The following is a 21,199-nucleotide window of genomic DNA, read 5'->3' on the forward strand; positions in this document are numbered from 1 at the left end:
AACCCTTTTTGGCCTTGCCTCATGTTAGCTAAAATACGACAACCACATTGAAACCCTTGATTTATAATGTGGAGGGACCTTCAATGTTAGCTAATATACAACATCCACATTGAAACCTTTGGTTGAATTGCTTTGGAGACACAATTTTATCTAAGATACAACCACTTTGTATGCATCCATGTAAGCTAAAATACAACAACCCCATTGAAACCCTTGACTTGATTGCTGTGGAGAGACCGTCCATGTGAGCTAAATACATCAACGATACAGAGGCCCTTGATTTAATTGCTGTGGAGAGACCATCCGTGTTAGCTAAACTATAACATCCACATTGACACCCTTGATTTAATCGCTGTGGAGAGACTGTCCATGTTAGCTCAGATACAACAACCCATTGTTTAATCAATGATTAACACCATTGCCATTGCTTCCTATTCTCTAATTCCACAATGCAGAAATAATTGCACACGCTCTTGCAAAAAAATCTAAAATATCTTAAGGTAATAGGATGACCCACCACACAATAGGATTAACCTTTGCATCCCATAATTAGCCAAATCAATGTTTTCAACTCTGCTAATGACATGTTAGGGGTGATTGAAATTTGCCCACAGCACATTAACATTTGTCCAATGTGGCCTATAGCTGAGGATGATTGCGAAGGCTACGGAACGGAGGGCGGCTTGGATTTGATACCACAGGATTCCTTTTGTATGTGCAGAGTTAATGAGTAGTGTGATTATTTTTTTCAAATTTCATTGATTTGTTTGAGAAAGACAATTTTCTTTACTCACATTGAGTGTCATATTAGATAGAAAGAGATGTTGCACGTGTGTTGCGTGTGTGTGTGTGTGTGTTGCACGTGTGTGTGTGTGTGTGTGTGTGTGAGAGAAAGAGAGAGAGAGAGAGAGAGAGAGAGAGAGAGAGAGAGAGAGAGAGAGAGAGAGGGGGGGAGAGGGAGAGAGAGAGAGAGAGAGCGGGGGAGAGGGAGAGAGAGAGAGAGTGAACTGTCTTCACTGCAGAAGACAGTGAAAGAGAGTGAAAGAGAGAGTGATGGAGGGAAGGCTACAATGTGAGAGAGCGAGGGTATTTAACTGGCAAACCAGGCTCAGTCTGCAGCGTTTGGTTGAGGACATTAAGTATCCTCCCACACCGGGAAGGCTACAATGTGAGAGAGTGAGGGTATTTAACTGGCAAACCAGGCTCAGTCTGCAGCGTTTGGTTGAGGACATTAAGTATCCTCCCACACCGGGAGAAAACACTTAACCTTTTCTTTGGAAAGTAGGGAGAAATGCTGCGTAGGAAAATCACATTTATCCTTGCTTACAATGCAGGAAGTGGATAAGGAAGCAGCCTTCATTGTGGAGCGGGTGATATTATTACAGGGACCTCCACCAATCGATCTCACATCAAAATTGGATTGATTATATCGGGCTTAATATCCTTGAGTTTCATGACCCTATGAGTATAAAGTGATAAATGTTTTCAATCTCCCATTCAGTTGCATTGATCAGACTGCAAACAAATCTGACGTTTCAACAACTTCAAGAAGTTCCCAATGGTACTGAAGATAAATAGGAGACAGCGCTGCGACGTATTGCAACACGAGCTCCGAAGGCAGACCCATTCACCTTCAGGAAAACGTAACCGTAGTGTTAGTATTTGATTACAGCTGAGCTAGTTCTTGACTAAGATCAGAGCATGACCTGTCGTTGACCCCTTGCCTGCTGGGCCCTGACCCCTCAGCCTTCCTCTCCTCCACCCCGATCGGGGTTGGATTATTCTGTCCACTCTTTGCAGTGCTGCAAAGGGACAAACGGCATGTGTTGTGATAATGAGCGGTTACCTGATCAATGTGCCTCAAGGATATGCTGACCTGTGCTAGCCATCCCTCCAGCCCTCTGACTCCCCTCCCCACTCTGTGCATGCACACCTACCACTCACGGTGAGTCACGGGCCTGCAAGTTTTTAGAGGTTAGTATTCCAGATGCCCAAATGTGTAACTTTGTGCACATTTGGGCTTTTTTTCTTGACTGAACTTTGCCTGAGGCTGCCTTAGGGGGTTGGTGGTTGTGGCGGTGGTGAGGTGGATGGTGTTGGTGGAAGTGGTGTTTGTGGTAGGAGTGGTGGTGGAGGTGGAGGTGGTGGTGGTGGAGGTGGTGGTGGTAGTGGTGGTGGTGGGGGTGGAAGTGGTGGTAGTGGTAATGATTGCGGTAGTTGTGTAGGTGGTGGAAGTGGTGGTGGTGGTGGTGGTGGTGGTGGAGGTGGTGGTAGCGGTAATGATTACAGTGATTGTGGAGGTGATGGAAGTGGTGGTGGTGCTTCTTGTGGTGGATCCGCAATTGACTTATGGTTGTTTGATGGGATTTGAATGTGCAGCTTGTGCATAAAATACAAAATGAGCAAAGAGCTGCGTCAGGACCTAGTGCTGTGTATGTGTGTGTGTGTGTGTGTGTGTGTGTGTGTGTGTGTGTGTGAGTGGGACGGTATTGTATGCATTAGTATACGATAATTCTGCTCTCTCCGATTCGGAGGGAGATGCAATTACAGTTCATTATTACTGATGGAGGGTTCTCGCTTTTTGGGGTATTTGTCTGTTTGCCCACAATATACCCCAGCTAGCATGTGATTGGAGATTATCGATAGTTTATATTAGAACCATTTATATTGCTGCTGTTCCCTTTGTGTTATCCTACGCCCTCCGCGGATAACCACAGTGTGAGCGTCTTCCATACAAAGTATTTCTGGCACATTTATATAGACTGTGTAGAAATAACTCAAGCTAATAATACAGCAGCAGAGAACAAAGTCACTGAGGTTCAAGTAGATAAAGGTTTCCCATCTTGCCACCGATAATAATCCACCAGTGCCGTGGTCATAAATATAACATTAGCATTGCTGGATGGGTTGGAGTATTATGATCTAATAGCGATACCGTGTCCAAAAGTGAAACATTGACTTTGTTTTAGTTGATCAAGTAACAGTGCCACAGAGAGTTTAGGTTCATTCTATCCTTTTCACGACGCACATAATTAAGAAAAACCTTTTTAATCACAACACATTGTTTAATTGGGGTTAAAGTGTATGCTAAATTGGGTGCACCCTCCTTATTAAGGGCTATCTTTTTCAGCCCGCGTCGTGTTTATCCTCCTTTGTTATCCTCTATAATGTTGACTGTGGGTTTGGACGATGTAGAGGGGCCTTTGAGTGAAAGGCTATCCCCACGACATATAGGAGAGACGGGGGGAGATGGCGTGGCTAGTGGGCCACTTCAGTATGATCAAAGGATTAACAGAGCTAATCAGCACTGGCTGCCCGCCCAGACGGGGAACGGTACGCCCGCTGAAGAGAAGACGTGATCCCTCCTCAGAGACGTGCAGAGGAAAACTTTAGCAGACAGGTGACGACGACTTGAGAGGATTCAACGGCAAGAAGGCATTACCCAACGTTACACCATGTTGTCGGAAAGGGACCGTGAGCCACAATTCATCTTCATCTTTATTTCATCTTCATCTTCAACATACCATACTATTCCATTTTATCACTTTTACTTAAATAAGACTAATAAGTTTAGTGAAAACAGTTGTAAAATCCCATGTTTATGGGAAGTGCCTTTTTTCTAGGAACTTTGACTTCACGCCAAAGGGACACTTCAGTACATAATGCCGTGACCGTGTGGATGTGTGGAGCTCCGTCTGGGCAGCCGTTGATGTTGATGGCCGTGTCTGAGATAGGTTTAACCTTCTCAAGCTCTTGTAGGCTACTATACCATTAAAATGCTGATACAAAGCGATGGTACTAGCTTAAAAACAATTAACAATGTTGGCACAGGTCGTAATAATTGGGAAAAAACGTCCCCCCTCCTTCGTAGTATTCGAGCTGCAATTGTTTCAAATCTCATAGTGTTGGTTTCCAGCTGAAACAGGGGATTCACAGGGGATTCACTTACACTTTAATTACTTATTAATACAACACAGATGTGTCATATGTTCACCTTTCACGTTCACTCACCACAAAATCTTTCAATTAATGATTTTGGGGGATGATCTTGATTTCCTGACAGCTGCTCTGGACCCCCTGTGATGCCCTTTTCCTTAACCACATCCTTACTGTAGTTGTTTTGAACAGCGCTGGGTACCTGCTGTAGAGTGTGTCTGAGGGAAGCCCACCTGGGCTCCCTGCCCAGGTTATAGGAGCATATGCTGGTTATCTAACTCTTCCTGATTTCACCATCTCTCTCTCGATCTCTCTCTGTCTGTTTTTGCATCTCTATCTCTCATTCTCTCTCTCTCTATCTCACCCTCTCTCTCTCCCTCTCAATCTCTCTCTCTCTCTCGCTCACACATGCACATCTCTCTCTCTCTCTCTCTCTCTCTCTCTCTCTCTCTCTCTCTAACATGATACCTGCGACTGCCCCACTCACTCATCATGAACACACATCTGGCTATATCTCTCTCTCGTGCTCTCTCTCCCACACACACACACACACACACACACATCTCTGTCTCTCTCTCTGCCACCTTATCAGCAGTCTGTAGCTTGCATGCTCAATCGGCTGATTTGTCAAGGGTGACTCCGAAAGATTCTGATAGGCACTTTGCAAATCACCCAGTTGATCTAAAATATCGACCGGCTGCAAAAAGTCATTACACACAATAATGGCGGCCAGGACCTTGAAGTTGTGACTTAATTAGGTTTCAAATGGCCTCAAAAATGCCTTCAAATTGGATCCCTTGGAGAGTAAATGCACCTTGGGATTCATCACTTAGATTACAGGTGCAGACATCAAAGCACAACCTACCACTGACAATAGGACTGCTACTGGCTACATGATAGAGCCTGAAGAGGGCTGACCTTCCATAATCCCTCTACTGCCAATATCGGCCATGCTTATCTGTTTGCTGTTTTTCTCATTGTGATTATTACCGAATGGGCCAGGAAATGAGCTTTTCTTTGTAGGATCAGAATTTTTTTTTAAACTACCGTTTTCTACTGTTATTTTGAGGGTTGAACTCATGCATGCATATTCTATTATTTCCTGTACTGCTTTCATATATAAGATAAAAACAAATTTCTTACTAATGAGTAGGAAACATGTAGGAGCAACACTTCATAAATGATCAATTCACTATTTACTAATCCTCCATTAACGCTTCAAAGTTTATGTTATCTAAGTGCTACCGAAAAAATCATAAAACAGAGGAATCACTGTCGCATTCGTTGAATTTGAGTGTTTTTTGTACCTTCATTTGCCATGTGTGTGTGTGTGTGTGTGTGTGTGTATGTGTTGGTCCAAAATAGAAAACCAAGATTTCCACGTACGACAAGATGTGGGAGTTCATGAGCAGTCGGCGGCACTCGGTGATGGTGAAGAACGTGGAGGAGGGCATTCACCGCGTGCTCACCTCCGACTACGCCTTCCTCATGGAGTCCACCACCATCGAGTTTGTCACGCAGCGCAACTGCAACCTCACGCAGATCGGGGGACTCATCGACTCCAAGGCCTACGGAGTCGGCACACCAATGGGTGCGTATGCTATCGCGCTTTTTAACCCAGACCCTCCCTTTAACTCTGGCCAGAGCGGATGTGGAACACCACCTGGAACGCTGTTTCGGAGATGAATGGCGCGTTGGGGGACTGTCAACAGGTCGTGTTGCACTTGCTGCAACACCGTGAGATTTAAAACTGTAAAACGATATGCAAATCGTTGACGGTTTAAACCTTTGCATCACGTTTGTTGACACGTACGCCAAATACCCGTTGACCCATCAGACCATGGAATTTGAAGTCAACAAATCACACGTCACGTCACTCACAATCACTGATCGAAAACTGGACCCTGTTGCATTTTGACCTTAATGTTAATTCGGCAATTTCAGTTTTGCATACGTTCACGATTATTTATGCAGGTGTCAGTGGGCTCCTCAGGCAGAGGGTTAATCACTACTGGGCCCTGGCTGATGAGAAGTGCTGACAACATGTAGTGAAGCCTCAACTTTTCCCTATCTGGAGGACAAGGTTTGGCAGTATCGGCTTGTGTTTTCGGAGACATATTTTCCACAACACATGCATGATGGGACATACGGGTTTTGTCTTCTACAGGTCCTGTCTAGCTCAAGTGTGTACAGGGTCGAGCCGTTTGGGATTCGATTTCTCACAGGCTCCATCCGTGCTAAGAACGTTTGCGCTGGAGAGGCTGTTGATAAAAGTTTTACTGAACGGTGCTACCCACAAGAACGAGGAGTCACAGGTGGACATATTCAGAGTTGTATTTTATTAGTCTGTTAAATAACACTAAATATAATTTAATTGTACCGTTTTATCAGTCATATTTGCAATGCAACAAATTTAACCAGCGCCTGGTTAGCTTAACCAAAATACATGCGTTGATGTTCGTATATGTGCAAGATAATAAACATGTATTCACACTACATCCTTTACTACTACTACTACTACGTTTAATACAGTCGCACATTGACTTTATTATCTAAATAATATATACAAACACAGATAAATATGTTCAATGTCTACCATAAACATGTCAACCTTCAGCTCTGAGCAGCACTTGTTACCCAACCGCTAAGAGTTATACTTTGTAAGGCTTGTACATTGCAGCATCGCATTGCAATGAAGGCCTACATTTTGGAAAAATAAGGGCATTGGATTGTTAGTTATTATGTTTGAAGTGGTGTTTTTTTAGTAATTGATAACAAATTCATCGTGAACTGATTTGATATAATGGGGTGACATTGGAAAGTGCCACATAGTTTCACTTGGCAAAGCAACGTTTTAATTAGCCTAGGTGACAGTATATTTACGTTATTATAAATTCTATATATGAGTATTCAGCCACAAAAAATCCCATAATGCATTCTGATGTACAAGCCGTAGAAGCCATAAAAATGAATTAATTTTTTTAAATTTTAATTTGTGTATAATCCTGGGTCTCTCTTCTAATCACAGTAATGCTGCATATCCCAGTGGCATATATTTTTACATTTGTTTGTGTCCATGTCAGATGATATATACAGAATGATTTTTTTGAAATAGATTAGAGGCGCAAGCACAATTCATTGTTTTCTTTGTCTATTGTCTTCAACCTTGGTTGCAACCCACGTGGTTTCTTTTCACCGTAGAGAGGCAATGTGTACGATATGAGCCGAGGCCCCAGGGCTAACCGGCTAGAGGAACCATGAGGAACACGAAGGAACCAGAGACAGTCATGATAGAGAGCGAGAGAGAGAGAGAGAGAGAGAGAGAGAGAGAGAGAGAGAGAGAGAGAGAGAGAGAGAGAGAACCATGGCTAGAGAGAGAGAGAGAGAGAGAGAGAGAGAGAGAGAGGCAAAGAGGCTCAGTGCAGGTTGTGTGCGGAGGTGTCTGCATTTGATTATTGAGCTCAGCGGAAGATTGTCATAATCCGGTTATGCACGCCAAACCACAATTTCCTCCAAGACACCAAAAACAGTAAAAAAAAAATATATATAATAGAAAAAGAACACGTTGTGTTAAGTACCCGAGTTAAGAGAGGGAAAATTAATTAGAGTCAATTTGAGAGGGAACTCAACATGAGGAACTGGTGAAAAGGAGACACACTGTGTGCGTAGTGTTCATTACTGTTTCAAGAATTCTTGCCTCCTCCTCAGTGTGGCCTATAAACAAAAAATGCTTCACAATTAATTCTAGTCTAATGACACTACTTAATTGTAGGAGTTCTTGCACTTGCACATTCCACCACTCGTGTTTCTAGCACTCCTTCCAGTGACTTGATACAAGTACTTGACACACATATCATCTGGTTATACCTCAAGCTTATTCTTCCATAACGAATAATGAATAAGACGCCACAAAAACATGGTAAAACATCAAGACATAGATTTGGAGAACATTGCAACATGCAGCCTTGAAAATCATCCACCCTTAGCGGCAATTCAAGAAGATAATGTGAACGATTATGTTCCTGTAAGGGGCGACGTGATAGGCGGGCTACAACAGCTCAGGATTCATCTCTGTTATTGCTTTCTTCAATGTCCTTGATGTGTTTGTGGGGGTGTGCATGTATATGTGTGTATATGTGTGTGTGTGTGTGTGTGTGTGTGTGTGTGTGTGTGTGGGTGTGGGTGTGTGTGTGGGTGTATGTCTCTGCATCTGTTAATGTACGCCTCTGTCGGGTCTGCTTTGAAGTCTGGGATTGACAGCCTGCCATTCAATAGGGCTGTGCCTGGACGGAGAAGCCATGCTGCTTGTTTGTGTGTACAACCACAGCAACACGCCTGTGGTGCAGCACAACGCATCTTTCACCAGGAAAAGGAAAGAAAGCGAGAGGAAAACAAAAACGTGTTATATCATTACTCCCATGTGGCCCGTTCACACACGCTCAGAACAAGGCATTTAAATTGCTAATCCTACCCTTTTAGTACCCTTTTCCATATGCAGCCTGTATTCCCCGTATAGCCAGTCCATTTAGCATATATCTCATTGACTTTAAGAGGGAGTCGTTGTCGGGTAGCATTAGCACCCGAACTGTCATAGCGGACATACGGCCCCACTCGCCGGAACCCTAGTGGCTCTGTGCACTCTGTAATGGACAGTTCTCACAGCTGCTGGTCCCAGCTCTGTCTACTGGAATTTCTACACTATAGAGCGTTCTGTTGGCTCACCCTGATGTTCTCACTGTGCGCATAGTAAACATAGCATGCACAGATTTTGTGCTCACAAAAAACCCTGTCATCAGCATGGACATTTCTAATTTCCTATTTCGAACAGTATGATTTTACTTCAACTGTTTGCTGGTAATGCTTGCCTTATGTATGTCAATTATGGCCCCCATTGCATTGCATTGCCTCACCTATCCTGGTTCTACCTGTCTACTCTTAACCATCCCTAAAGGGAGGCATCCCTCCTGTGAGACTGTATCCAGGGGAATTGTATCCAAATACAATGGACTTGACCTGAAGCAACATGTGCATTTTCAGTTTGAATAAAAAACATAGTAAGGCACACCAGTAAGGCAGGAAACATTTTTTTGCCAGTGGGTGGGATTATTGTCCATTCAGTGTGTGTGTGTGTGTGTGTGTGTGTGTGTGTGTGTGTGTGTTAGAGAGAGAACGAGAGAGAGAGTGAGCGAGAGAGGGGGAGAGTGAGAGAGAGAGAAAGAGAGAGAGAGAGAGGGGGAGAAAGAGAGATATTGTGTGCATGGATGTGTGTGTGTGTGTGTGTGTGTGTGTGTGTGTACTGTATGTGAGGTGAATGGTAATGCGACCGCATTCACACGCACAGAAGTTTTCTGTGCTTGGTCCCCTGGAGAGGTAATTAAATGGAGTCATTGAGTACATCTGACACAAGTTCTATACCTGCACAGGTTGTTCACTTGGAACGACTCCAGCGCTGCCTGCCTCTGTCTCTCTGGAACGTGTTTGCCGTCTCCCACTTCAGCCGCATGTGTCTTTGTAAGGCTGCATAAATGATACGCTGCGGCGTGCCTCGGTCACTCGTCAGTCATGCAAGTGGATGCCGCTCCGTGTTTGTTTAGCGGAGACATCAGGAGCCATATGGAGACCTGGGTGTCGTCTCTCTCCTGTGTGCACTAGTCGGGGAACGGCGAGTGACTCGCGGCGCACAAATAAACTAGAGAAGGACATAACAGGAGGCAGAAGACAGATTCTTGAAGAGAGAGAGAGAGTGAGAGAGAGAGAGAGAAAGAGAGAAAGTGGGAGAGAGAGAGAGAGAGAGAAAGTGGAAGAGAGAAAGAAAGAGAGAGAAAGCGGGAGAGAGGAAGAGAGAGAGAACAAATTAATCTGCAGCGATGCAAGCGAGTCCCGAGACGAGTCTACCCGTTGTGTATGAAAGCACTCCAATCAGGTGTTTCGGCCCATCTGGGCTTCTGTCCCGATAGTAAATTGTTATACGTACGATATGTGATGCAAGTCTCTATTTACTATGCCCATCATGCAAAACAAAGCCTTGTCTATATAGAACGATTTTTCCCCCCCTCTCGCTGTGCTCAAATGACACGTGTTCAGAGTGCAAGACAAGACGTTGCAACTCATGTACATTTCTATGTTGTTTGTCCCTTTTTTTTGGGGGGGGGGGTTGGATTCAGAGACAATGCATCTGGGATCGGTGTGCCATTACTCAGCTTTGATCTGGCAGATTACAGCTATGTGTCTTACTCTGGATTCACAGTGGCCTGTCCCGCTCTCTCTCTCAATCTGCGCCTCCGTCTGAGGATTAAGTGCCTCTCTAACCGGTGCGCATGCTGAGAAGGGCTCTTTTCTTTAGCTCTCGAAATTAACATATTCTGTTTAGCACAGACAAGCACAACACATTGAAATCTCTCTCTCTATCTGTCTCTCTTTCAGTCATTCTCTCTCTCTCTCTCTCTCCCTCTCTCTTACCAGCGATATCTGGTGCTTGGTATGCATGGGATTTTTCCACCATTCAAATTATGAAACACTTGAAGAAAGTGTGATATAATAACAATAAGTAATAATTTGCTTAGGAGAACAAACAAGGGTGAAAAAAAATGGGTTCTGCATAACGTGTCTTCAAACTCTCGGGCTGAATAATGATGCCCATGTGGTCCTTCCCTCAGATGACGCCTTTCCATTTGTTTTGATGCGGTATAGCGCTGGCAGTGTTCCAAGGCTGCCCGTTCCTCTGGCTGAGCAGCAGTTATCGGACACACATTCACTGTGTTTTTTATTCCCCAGCAAGGGAAGCGAGGGGACCGGTGCAGGCTAGGGCCTGTACTTATATGGAAACGAATGGCAGAGAGGAAAAATGCTTATGTTTTACCCCTGGCCGTCACTGTGGTACTAAATGCCTTTTTTTTTAAATACCCTGGCTGGCCGTTTTGAAATAAAAGCCCAGACACCCAGTCGCCCGCAGGCGCAGATAAAGGACAAGGGAGATGGGAGGTATTCAAACGGGCTGCCACCGCCACAGCAGCAGCACTGTCACGCACCTGTGGGTGGCGGTTACCCCATTGGCTCCGGCGGGAAGTGTATCATTGTCGCTCTTTAGGGTCTTAAAACGGCGTGTTCACACGGCCCCATTGTCAAACCGACAACCAGCCTCCACCCCACGGAGAGCAGCTGTCTCTCGTGTACTAAACTAAACATTTTGTTGCTTTTTATTTGCTGCCCCAGCCACCACTACAACAACAAAAACGTTGTGGCTCGATGGTTTTCCATTCAAGACGACCTTCACTTTTTTTTAGCTGAAAGAGGATTTTGCCAAACGGAGGTAGAAATGTTTGTGGGAATGGGTCCTTATCTCACGAAAGGCTTCACCCTTCTGCTGTAATCAGGGCCGGTGTCAGGTGACCTGGTTTTGATGTGCTCGCGCCGGCGACGTGCCAGAGTCTATTTTGTCAACGCGGGGAGGAGGAGGCCTCCCGGAGCATTGTGGGTAAACAGAAGGGGGATGCGTTGGGCGTACTCTGCATATATCTTACACATGCGCGCGTGTGTGTGTGTGAAGGGAATACTTCAAAGATGTGCACTGGGAATGCCTCTTCATATTAAGGCAACAAAACAGGTCGTAGTGGAAGCGTTACCGCAAATTAAACACGGCAACAGCTTTAATTAAAGAAATAAAGTGTGTGTGGATAAAACGAAAGGGTGTAGAGGCCCCCCTTAGAGATATTTTGTTCTTAATGGCTTGTTATTGCTGGGTGCTTTGGGTTTCGTGGAAACTGTAAGGACGATAAGGAATCCATTATAGTGGAGGAATCTGTGCAGTTTATTCTGGATGACATGGATTGATCTTTACATTGACATGAGAAGTCCTTATATTAGGACCTTATATTAATACAAGAGCTCTCAAAGACTGGATACTTAAAGATAATGGAGCCTTTTCATACAGTAGACACAACTTTGTAATTTCCTTTTACTTGAAACATAGAAAAGTGCAGTTTTTCCTTCCGTGGAAATGTAGGTCTAAAGAGGTTGCTATAATACATTCATAGGTAGGTGACAAAACAAAAATTAAATTTTTCAGTTTCTCCTCCACCCCATGATAAATAAGGTTAGATAAGCAAAAAACATACTTCTCCTGATGTGATGTAGGCAAAAAAGACATCATTTTAATAAAGCAGTCACACTTTATCTAAAACATTCACTGTAACACATTCAATCACTCACTATTCTGTGAGTCTTTTATGTATTCCTTTTTTCACATAGGCCTGTGGCCCAAGTCTACACGCCTGCATTACAAGCATGACGGCATTTGAAAGACCACACTTAAATGGAAATACATTATCACACAAAAAACCCTTCTTTCCCCCCACTCCCCCCCCCGCCTCCACAAAGCCTCCTTGAATCGTTCTGTGCCATGTTCGCTCAGATGGATAACCTGTGTCATTTTCTTTGTTGTGTTTCCCCACCCCCCCCCCTCAGGCTCTCCTTACCGAGATAAGATCACAATAGCCATCCTCCAGCTGCAGGAGGAGGGGAAGCTGCACATGATGAAGGAGAAGTGGTGGCGGGGGAACGGCTGCCCCGAGGAGGAGAGCAAGGAGGCCAGCGCCCTGGGGGTGCAGAACATTGGGGGCATCTTCATCGTGCTGGCCGCCGGCCTGGTGCTGTCCGTGTTCGTGGCCGTCGGCGAGTTCCTCTACAAGTCCAGGCAGAACGCGCAGCTCGAAAAGGTACGTGCGACCGCGTCGTTCGTCACGTGATGCGCGGGGGGGGGGGGGGGGGCGGGCGTCGGGGCGACACCCGGAGAGGTGTGTGAGATTTGTGTGATGCAGGACAAAGATTACAGTGATGTGTGGGGGGCCAGATGGGTGTTTCGGGGGGGGGGGGGGGGGGGGATATCTCAGCCCCTGCACACATTGTCTCTTTCATGTCAAAAGAAGAAAGAAATGCATACTTCCTTTACCATGCCATATCATCTTGGACATACTAACTAAATACACATGCATACTTATATGATAAGTAGGTTCAAATTAATCTTGAAACATGTTTTGTAGAATTAGTCTGATACCCATGGCAACCGATTGATATGACAGAATGCAGCGCTTTATACATGAATATTATACATGAATGGATAGACGGATATTTGGATTCAATGAATTTTGACAGTTTGACTCAATCTGTAGTCATATATTCCACAAGATAAGGGTTGGTGTCTTTGCATTTATTCATTTAGGCCCAATGGCGACAACGAGATAAACGTGAGGAATTCTGCTGTCACCATGGACCCACGCTAGACTTTAACCACCGTCCCAAATGACCGCAAGAAAAACCCAAGACACTTTTGTACTGTAAACCGTCAAACAAATGCCCCGGCGTTTATTTGTTTCACACCAGTTCCTGTTTCGTCTTCTGGGAGGTTTTTTTCTGAATAGGTTTTTGTTGCCACTCTAGTGTACAATGGGAATATAAACTGCAACAGACTCTTTGCAGAGTAATCAAAACATGGGCAACACGTGGGTAGTCAGGTTCACGTTGTCTTTCGGTTCCAGTCAACGCTGTAGGGCGTTCCCCGCCACGACGACCACCACCACGCATGACCCACGCAAGGGGATCTGAGGCTTCTCTTACATTGCACATCATAGTAATAGTGGTGACCTCTCCTCCCTTCAGTCCCCCTCTGCATAGGGTCACACTACTCTTAGAAAGGAGTCCCACTCCTGATCGACGCTCCAGAATACAAACCAAGTGCAGTAACAAGCCTCAGAATATATGATAGTGGTATAGCCTCGACAAAGAAAACTACAATAATGGCTGCCATTCGATGCATACATTAAATTACATTCAGTATGCGCAATTCAGTACGTCGCAAAGCAGTAACCCAGTGAGCCATTAATAATAATAACAATAATAATTGACTACAGGGTGGGGGGGAGTACTGTAAATTGTCCTGGTGAAACATAGCCCTCCCCCGGTGTCGACTTGCCCCCGGAGATAATGAGCTCTCTTGGAGGAGACAGAATCATAAATCCCGGTGTCTAAGCCCTGCTTCGCCCACTAGCGCTAGCTAACAGCTTACTCCAACACCTTTCATTGTTCACGTAGTGTGCTGCACAGCGGCCAAAAGACCTTTTATTGATGAGCCCACGGTCCTGCCTGTGTTTTGATGTTCCACAGCTGTGTTGGTGGCATGCGCACGTGTACGTTGACGCACAGGTGACCGTCCGCACAAATGCACATACGTGAACGTACGTACACACACACAGGCAAACACGTTTAGACACATACACGCGCACACAAATGTGACGTTATACTAGTCTGCCTATAAATTAACAATTTTAAGAGCACCATGTTTATTGAAGATTGAGATGTACATGGTATTGTAGAAATAACTATTTTTTAAATATTACATCTTTAAAAAAGATTCTCCTTGACAGAATAATGTTAACCACTTGAAATATTTAGCAATTGATGCAAGTGGTCAAAATCATCTATTGTTACACTTTCCACTTTGTTGTAGATCACTGTGCTCAACGTATATAAGGATATTAAATTACCCGGTTGATTGAGTCTGTAAAAGTATTATTACCTATGACTATTATTGGACATTTACTTTCTGTATAAGGTCATGTTTGTATCTATACCCTTCGAGACACTGTTTTTTTAGATATGATAACAGTGAGTATAATGTGAAAGTTGAATTCCTGTTACACATAACTATAGTTGGTCAAACATTTGTTGTCGTTGTAAAAGGATAATTACTATATTTACTTTTACACTTTCCTCTACCGCAACTTGAAACACATTAATGTGTGAATATGGGCAAGCGAGCACATGCAGAATGCAACGCCTCCACTTTGTCAATTATTTGATTGTTATTTGTGCTGCGATTATTTCACTTAATTTTTAAAACAGCCGTAGGAGTTACATGACATGTATTTATTGATTACAATTAGTTCATCATACACAGTCCAATACTAAGCTAAATTGTTATCGGGCTAATCTGTGGAAATCAATCATATAATTTGTGTGGTTATTGGGCGCCTCTTGCATAATTGACTATTACCTTTTATTTTCAAACATGGGGTTATTTTCTCTCCATGATGCTGAAAGTGTCAACTTGAAAAATGTGGTGCTAAGCATCTCTTTGTTGTGTTTCACACGCTTGACAGTGCACACCCCGCAATTTGCATTCTATAATTACTTGTGTTTTCAAACACTCTAAGGGAGAAAAATAGCAGCTCTTCGTTCATTAAATGGGATGAGCAGTACACCCTGTGAACACTGAGCTGAACTGTTGATAGTGCTTTTAAGATCCACACAGATGTGTAAAAGGCACCAATGGTGCTTTTTGAGAAGATGGAATTTAACTGAATTCTCGGATTGTGATGCTGTGAGACCCGAGCATTGTCCAATGACACCATCCACTTGTTAAAGTAATAAATACAATATTGTGAATAAACATTTGATAAGTTTGCACATTTGGGATTTTTCTTTTGTATAATTGTTTTTTATTTAACTCGTCCTAGAGCTATCAGGCTTTTCTTTGTCCCCAGTTTGTTCTTCCCTACATATTCCATGTGCACTACATGCTACGTTTAGCCTTAATCAGATAGTAAGCACTGTATTGTTTTTATCATAAAGGCAAGATTTTGTTTTTCATGCTAGCTAATCCTACACCCAGGCCTACTTCAATTAGAAAATCCTTCTTCCCACCTCACACGTGATTCATTAAAACAAATTCAGTACAACTTAAGTCTGCCATAAACAACACAACACGTTGACACTGCGAAGGGAACGTCCGCCATATCTTCCTTCTCCATCCGCAGCCCTGCACACCCGCGTGCTAACAACAGCAGCCGCCATTCTGTAGCCATGGCTAATTGATTTGTCCTCATCTCCATCTCCGACGTGTCAGAGTTCCATGATTACCACGGTTGTCCATTTCCTTCCTCTTCTCCACCTCCTCTCCCCCCCCTCCCCCCCCCCCCCCCCACCCAGCTCCTCCTCCGCTTCCTCCTACCGCTTCTCCTCCTCCCGCTACTCCTCCTTCTCCTGCTCTTCCCTCTCCTCCTGCCCGCTGCTGACGGCGCCGCAGAGTAACCCGGCTCCACGGGGGGGGGGAGGGGCCCCCCGCAGGGACCACCTGCTGTGTGAGGAGCCCGCCTCATCCCCATGTGCACACCCGCTCTCATCCCACACACACGCACACACACACACACACACACACACAGACACACCCATACGCACACACATGCACACACACGCACACACACATATGCACACACACACGCACACATGCATGCACATGCACACACAAATGCGCGCGCACACACACACACACACACACACACACACACAGAAACACACAGGCACATGCATGCACATGCACATACATGCACACACACACACACACACAAACGTGTGTAGAAACACTAAGACGAATGCCCACATTTGCATGCGCATGGACACAGTAGATGGATATACAGTATATATATATATACATAATGTATATATATATGTATGTGTGTGTGTGTTTGTGTGTGCTTGTGTGTGTGAGTTTGCAGCATCACCACGTATGAAACAAAAAGAAAGAAAATCCACACAATTCCACGCCCACACACTCACACACATGAAGGAATAAATGGATAGATAAATAAATAAATAGACGCAACACAAAACAACAACAGCAGCAGCAAGACCATAGTGACAACTGGGCACGCGGTGACAGTCTGTCTGGTGGGAGCTCAGAGGAGCCCACACACATTAGGCAAAGTCACAAAACAACTCTTCACTTATCACTCTCCGGGGGTGAGAGACGGAGAGTGAGGCGATGATTACCCCGGCAGCTCTCGGCCATTCCATTCACATCGCCTGCTCTAGGCCTTTTCTTATTTTCCTCTTTTCTTTCTTTTTCTTTGCCTTCCATTTTTCTGCCCCAGTGTATTCCGAGACAACCCTGCCCCAGCCCACAAGCTTTTTTTTTAATGTTGTATATAAAGTATATTTATATCAAGAAAACAGTGAGTGGCCACGTTGTGTGAGTGATATTATGTTACATTAAGCATCAATGTTAGAGTATACAGAAGGTAAAACCCAAGCCCAAACTCATGCTGGATAGAAATGTGTTATAGTTCTAAAACAATATTGAACTGGTATCAAAAGGCCACCATCAATCTAGTGTGACACCCATATCAGGGGCTGGCAGTAACAGCTTGCGAGTTACAGATTGTGCTCCATCTTTAACTCAGAAGAGGGCCGCTTCAAACTGTGTCTTGCTATTCTACTTTACAGAGAAGAAAAAATCAATAGCTATAAAAGCTGTTTTTCAGAGTGGTGTGGCAATCAGCAGTTACTCCACCAGGCCGGTTGAGCGAGAAAGAGATTATTATTTTTCAGTGCTTTTATTATGATGTAACATTTCAATGATATCATTTTTATTACATTGAATCCAATTTTTGCAGATCGTCAGGCATCGCGGCAAAACGCTGCGACACATAGCGAAGGGTCCAGCCTCTATCCTTTATCCGTATCTACTATGAATGTTCATGGTGTGCCATCAGTACTTAAAATGCGATACAGAATTAATTTAGACTTTGATCAGGGCCCCCCTTGCATGAGAACAGGGTGCTGCATCATTCTTCTGAGTGATTGTCAGAGAGACACCCCACGTTTGGAACGAGAGTCAACACAAGATCCTCTGGCAGAACATACTTTGACCCCTTGAATAAAAAAAAAACACCCAGCAAAACACGAGGACCTGGAAAATCTCCCAGCAGACAAAAGTATTCATCCCAGAGAAATGTGTTTTCCCCTCAGCCTTTTTGAGGGCCACAAGTATGAAGTGTGTAAGCCCCAGTGTTGGCATTGTTTAGCACAACATGTGCCGACGCCAGAGTAGCTTGAGACAGGGAGGGTTGGAAGGGAGAACCAAGGGGGGAAGGGACAAGGAGCAGTTGGATTGGGCATGTGGCTGCAACACAAGCCTCGAGTCAGATGAGAAGTAATGAGTGTTCATAAGGCCTGCTGCTCCATGGGTCTGGGTAGGGGAAATCCACCGTGGACAAAGTGCTTAGTGTGTGTTTGTGTGCGAGAAAGAGGTTTTGTGTGTGTATATGTCGTTCTGTTTGTGACATAACTGCAAACTGCACTTAGTTGATGAACTGTAGTCTTGCATAGTTCACTTGTATGTGTTTGTTCCAAATTGTGTGTTGTTTTGTGTGCGTTGCTGTGTGTGTGTTTATATGTATGTGTGTGTGTGTGTGTGTGCATGCGTGTGTTTGTGTGTCTGAGCCCAGTGAACATTTGCGTCCGCATTTGGATCAAGCTCCCCAAAAAATTTACACAATCACAGAGAATGAATATAGCACTCGCTTTGTGTAGGACTCAAGTCTATTTTAGACGCAAACGTTTTTAAACATTATTTGATCATTTCCCGACACAGCCGGTCAAAAGCCGGTCTAGAGAGAAACAGAGGGAACAAAATGTGTCTGTTTGCCTTGCTGTCTGTACCCTGAATCGTGTGGCTATTACCTTTAAATCCTTGCTGGTAACTCAGGCTTAGCAGGCTCATATGACATCACACTCACCTGCCAAGTACAACAGAGGCTTAGAAAAGGTAACCGTTTTAACAAATTCCAGTTCAGGTTTTACCCATGACATTCAACCTTAAAGAGAACCAATCGCACAATGACAACCAATATCCCTAGCTCAGTCAGTACATGTTATAATGATCTACTTATCTTTATTATATATTTTTGGTTTTTATACATCCTCATTTCATAAAAGGAAGTAGTCCAGAAGGTTCTTTCCATGAAATCACTGTGGATAAACCCAGCCAGATAGGATCTTTCTCAAATTATCTTCAGCAGGGCAGTATTTTTATGCTCACAAAGCCATTTTCATGGATCCTAAGATTGGTTTGTGGTGAATACTCCCTTTTGTATAGTACAATATAATATTAACACATTAAATCACTCACAGTTATGCAATCAGTCTTTCATTTATTCATAATTAATGTCATGCATGTCTAATTACACACTGTATAATACAATGATTTGATGGTGTTGAAATGTAGAACTTTGATTAGTCTCTCCAAATTAGCATTTGCCAATCACATGCTAGTTTTACATATCCCTCTCTAATGCTCACCTATGACCTGTAATGTCCCTAAATCTCTTAAATTCCTTCCACTCACAAACCCACCACCATCAACGCCACCACCACCACTAACTCCCCAATCACCACCACCACTATCAGCACCTCAACCACCACGAACACCAGCATCAGTACCACCACCACCAACACCACCACCTCCACTAACACCACCACCGTCACCACTCCCCCACCCCCCCCCCCACCATCTCCATCACCACCACCACCACAATCATCTCCCATACCAACACCACTAACACCACCACCACCTCCACTAGCATGACCACACCACTGACATCACCAACCCCCATCACCAACCCCCACCCCCTCCCCTCCACCACCATCACCACCACCACCACCACCCTGTCCCGACTGTACCGACATCTCCCAGCCTGTGTACTTGTACACTGGACTCAATGCGTCACCATTCATCCTCTGTAGCAGTTCCTCGCCGTGGGTTGGTGGTGGTGGGGGGGGGGGGTATGCCGTTGTGGGGTTGGGTGGCAGAACTGGGTCGCTGTTCTGCCTGGATCTCACAGAGACACATTTCTTTGTTTTTGTTTTTTCTGCTTCTTTTCCCTTTTTCTATGTTTCTGTCCCTCCCTCTCTCTCTCTCTCTCTCTGTCTCTCTCTCTCCCCCCTTCCGATCCTCCCATCCTCTCATCCTCCGCTCCTCGGATGGTCTGAGCGCAGCGGTCCTTCTGCAGCGCCATGCTGGACGAGCTTCGGGTCTCGCTCAAGTGCCAGCGGCGGCTGAAGCACAAGCCCCAGCCGGCCGCCTTGGTCAAGACAGAGGAGGTCATCAACATGCACACCTTTAACGACCGCCGACTGCCCGGGAAAGAGACCATGGCCTGAATGGGACTCTATGCTCGTCCTCGCTCTCTGTCTCTCTGTCTCTCTATCTAATCTCTCTTTCTCCCTCTCTTTCTCTCTTTCTCTCTCTCTCTCTCTCTCTCTCTCTCTCTCTCGCTCTCTCCCGCTCTCCCTCCCTCCCCCCCCCTCTATCTCTTTCCCTCTCACTCTCTCTCTCCCACTCTGGATCTGTCTCTATGTTTCTTTTGTGTGGTTATGAGGTGTGTGGAGACGCTGGGAAATGAAAAAAGGAAAATGTCTGGGCACCAAGGCTTGTGTGGTTTTTCGTGGGGAGACTCTGGCTCTGAGAGGCTGGCGCACCATTTCAGAGCCTCCCCCCCCCCCCTCCCCCCCTCCCTCCTCTCCTCTCCCACACCTCCACCACCACCTCCACCACCGCCACCAACGCCAACACCACCCCCTCAAGCGCAGCGCAGACAAACCGACCGCGGCATCGTTGTTCCTAAACACTTTCAAGGGATAACAGATACGACAATATTTCCTGTGGAAATCATTTGAACACGGGCAGCGCTGCCTACGCTTCGGTGGGTTACCTCAGCGACCGTCAACACCTCGGGGGCCAGGAGGAGGCGAGGTGGAGGCGGGGGGGGGGGGGGGGGGGGACACAGACAGGATGGCCAGAGAGCCGAGACTCCACGGGGCCGGAGGAAGTGGCACCAGGGGGACGCGTAGAGGTTTTAGATCAATCATATGTATAAATATAGAGGGGGACAAGTCGTCCCTTTTTTAGTATGTGTATTTAAGACGATTTGGACCTATCATCTTTCACTGCTACTGAAAGCTGTCTTTCAATGCACAGACGACGATGAAATGTGTGGCTACCAACCACACACACACACACACACACACACACACACATACTCAGAGGCTTGTTCTGAACGAACACACAAGAGACACCGACATGTAGGGGAGCGAGGAAATGAAGAGTTTGAAGGGTAAATACGCCGTGGCCATGTTCAAATCAAAGAATTAGATTAAGCAGCAAATGTGAGCGGAAAAGGAGATGGGGCTCAACAAACCAAATCAAACGGATAACGCAGAGAAACCCCACGGTTCCATAATGTACAGAGACACATTGCTTAGTGACATATATCGATCAATATCCACAAGGGATGTATTGTATATCAACCATCAGGCAATAAGGGATTACTTTGTTTATTTGTGTTTCAAAAGTACTAACACTTTTTATCTCGTGAAACAGAGTTCTGTTGTTTTTTTTACTTCTTTTTTTTAAGTCTGATTATTCAAAGTA

General features: G+C 44.9%; 1 protein-coding gene across 1 annotated transcript in view; it reads left to right on the forward strand.

The window, feature by feature from the left end:
- The window catches only part of grik2 (glutamate receptor, ionotropic, kainate 2), a gene marked incomplete at both ends in the record, with an annotated part of 119,677 nt that extends 99,748 nt beyond the window's left edge, over window positions 1-19,929 (forward strand). Inside the window, 3 exons of the mRNA XM_084471908.1 lie at window positions 5,302-5,527; window positions 12,400-12,650; window positions 19,765-19,929. Of these exons, the coding sequence (XP_084328034.1) occupies window positions 5,302-5,527; window positions 12,400-12,650; window positions 19,765-19,929 (642 nt within the window). The remainder of the gene's footprint in view (window positions 1-5,301; window positions 5,528-12,399; window positions 12,651-19,764) is intronic.
- Window positions 19,930-21,199: the final 1,270 nt, after the last annotated feature.

This window comes from Micromesistius poutassou, assembly GCF_964030765.1.
Source record: "Micromesistius poutassou genome assembly, chromosome: 8".
NCBI lineage: Eukaryota > Metazoa > Chordata > Actinopteri > Gadiformes > Gadidae > Micromesistius > Micromesistius poutassou.